General features: G+C 54.2%; 1 protein-coding gene across 2 annotated transcripts in view; it reads left to right on the top strand.

Annotated features, from left to right (window-relative positions):
- Positions 1–18: 18 nt before the first annotated feature.
- SNX24 (sorting nexin 24) overlaps positions 19–1,995 on the top strand; it is a 192,550-nt gene continuing 190,573 nt past the window's right edge. Inside the window, exon 1 of one of the 2 annotated variants that reach the window (XM_019516819.1) lies at positions 19–135. In XM_019516819.1, the coding sequence (XP_019372364.1) occupies positions 76–135 (60 nt within the window). In that variant the 5' untranslated portion in view covers positions 19–75. The remainder of the gene's footprint in view (positions 136–1,995) is intronic. The other variant, XM_019516818.1, reaches the window with a different exon arrangement.

Here is a 1,995-nt window from a genome sequence, read left to right as displayed (position 1 = left end):
CCCGCGCCGCGCTGCCCCCGGAGGGAGGGGCACGGCCGGGCTATTCCGCGGCTCGGCGCCTCCCGCCGGCGCGGCATGGAGCTGTGCATCCCGTCCTTCCGCTACGAGGACAGCGACCTGGAGCGCGGATACACGGTGAGGGCGCGGGCCCGGCCCTGGCTGCTGGGGGCGGCGAGCCCTGACAGTGCCAGCCCGAGCTCGGCACAGGTGCACCTTTGAGGCTAATGCGGGCAGGGGGCAGCAGCTCGCTTTGTGCCGGCATGCGTAGGGCTGCGGGGGGCCTTCCCCTGCCCAGCCAGGGGCCCTGCCCACAGGCCCGACAGCCTTCACCCTGGGGAACCCGTGCGTGTGTACATGCGTGTATGGGGGGGGGTTGTGTGGCATGTGCATGCGTGTGTAGGGGTGTGTGTGCATGTGGATGGGTGAGTGGGTAGGCTGTGCGTATGTGTACAGGTGTGCATGGGTGTGTGTGTGTTTTTGTGCGTGGGTGAATGGGGTCCTGTGTGTGTGAATGGGTGTGCTCGTGTGTGTGCGCGTGCATGTATAAGTGGGTGTGGGTGTGTTTGCGTGTGTGGGGGTGGGTGCCTGCATACCTGAGGGTGCGTGGGTGTGTGTGTGCTTGCGTGGATGCGCGTACATCAGTGTGCGTGTGCATGCACACGCCTGCGCGCCAGCCTGTCCTGGCGCACATGTCCTGGGTCTCATTGCTCCTTAGCTGGAGGCTGAAGGTGACAGACCATCACCAGGGGGGCAGTGAAGCACTGGAGCAGGCTCCCGGGAGAGGTGATGGAATCTCCATTCTTGGAGGTTTCTAAGACCCAGGTAGACAAAGCTTTGAATGAGATGATCTAGTTGGGGCTGGTCCTGCTTTCAGCAGGGGGCTGGACTAGCGGTGACCTCCTGAGGTCCCAACCCTGATTCTCTGAACACAGACCACGACTTTGGAGACAACCATACCCAGCCAGGACTCCTTGGCAAGAGGGAGCAGCTGCCGGGGCTCAGCCAGTCGCATGCTGGCACTTTCCCCTGGTGCACATGGCAGCTCCACCCAGGAGAAGCCCAAGCTGGGACTGTGGGAGGCAACTGAAGGGGCACTATGTCTACAGGCACCTTTATCCAGCAGCAGAAGCCTTCTGACACTTGGGAGAGGTGGAGTCGCCACCTGCCGAGAGAGGTCCCTGCTGCACATTACATGTGTTGCGTGATTTGCCAGTTGGCTGTGTGATGCATTTAGCCCAGCCATACAGGCCAAGTAATTATCACGCAGTGATCTGGTGAATCGTGCAACAAATTTAGACTGGCTGCGCATGCAAAGTAATTATCGCACAGTAAATATGACTATCCAGCTATAAAAAGAGCCAACCACCTATACACTTAGTGCTTGAAAATGTGTAACTCATCTATAGCTGGTTTCTACCCAGGTTTAATTTAACTGCAGCAGGGCCCATAGTGAAAGTGGTGGCAGCATCAGCAGCTGCTGCTACAAAGGGATTTTGTGTGTGAAGACTTCCCTGCTGTTTTCTTGCCAGACTTGGAGTTCTGCTCATAAAACTTTGTAGCCTGAGACAGTATCGATCAAGGGAAATGCATCATCTTTGCTGTTTAAGTCTCTTCTTTTTTCTTTTATTTTCTTTTCTGCGCAGGCCTCAAGGCCAAAGGTGAGCATTTGGCAGAGGATATTGTGAAGTAGCTTCCACAGTAGTAGCTGATTATTAAGTGGAAGCTCTTTTCATATGTGCAGGGCAGCACTGAAAAAAAACATGAAGGGGCTTTGAAAATATATCGCCCACAACCGTACACATGACAGCCCTGCTTTAGATGGAAATGAAATGATGTATTCAAGATGAGGTTCCCCCATAGCATCAGGTGTACTTGCAAGATGATATATGTGGCAAGTGTTGCCCTGATACCAACCTGTAGATAAATGGAAGCTTGTTTTACCAAGCTTTCATGAGCAATGAATCCACATTAAAAAAAAAAAAAAAAAAAAAAAAA

Source organism: Gavialis gangeticus, unplaced genomic scaffold (genome assembly GCF_001723915.1).
Source record: "Gavialis gangeticus isolate Ggan-Ray unplaced genomic scaffold, GavGan_comp1, whole genome shotgun sequence".
NCBI lineage: Eukaryota > Metazoa > Chordata > Crocodylia > Gavialidae > Gavialis > Gavialis gangeticus.
Note: the sequence above shows the minus strand (reverse complement) of the source record. Positions and strands in the feature narration are given on the sequence as shown.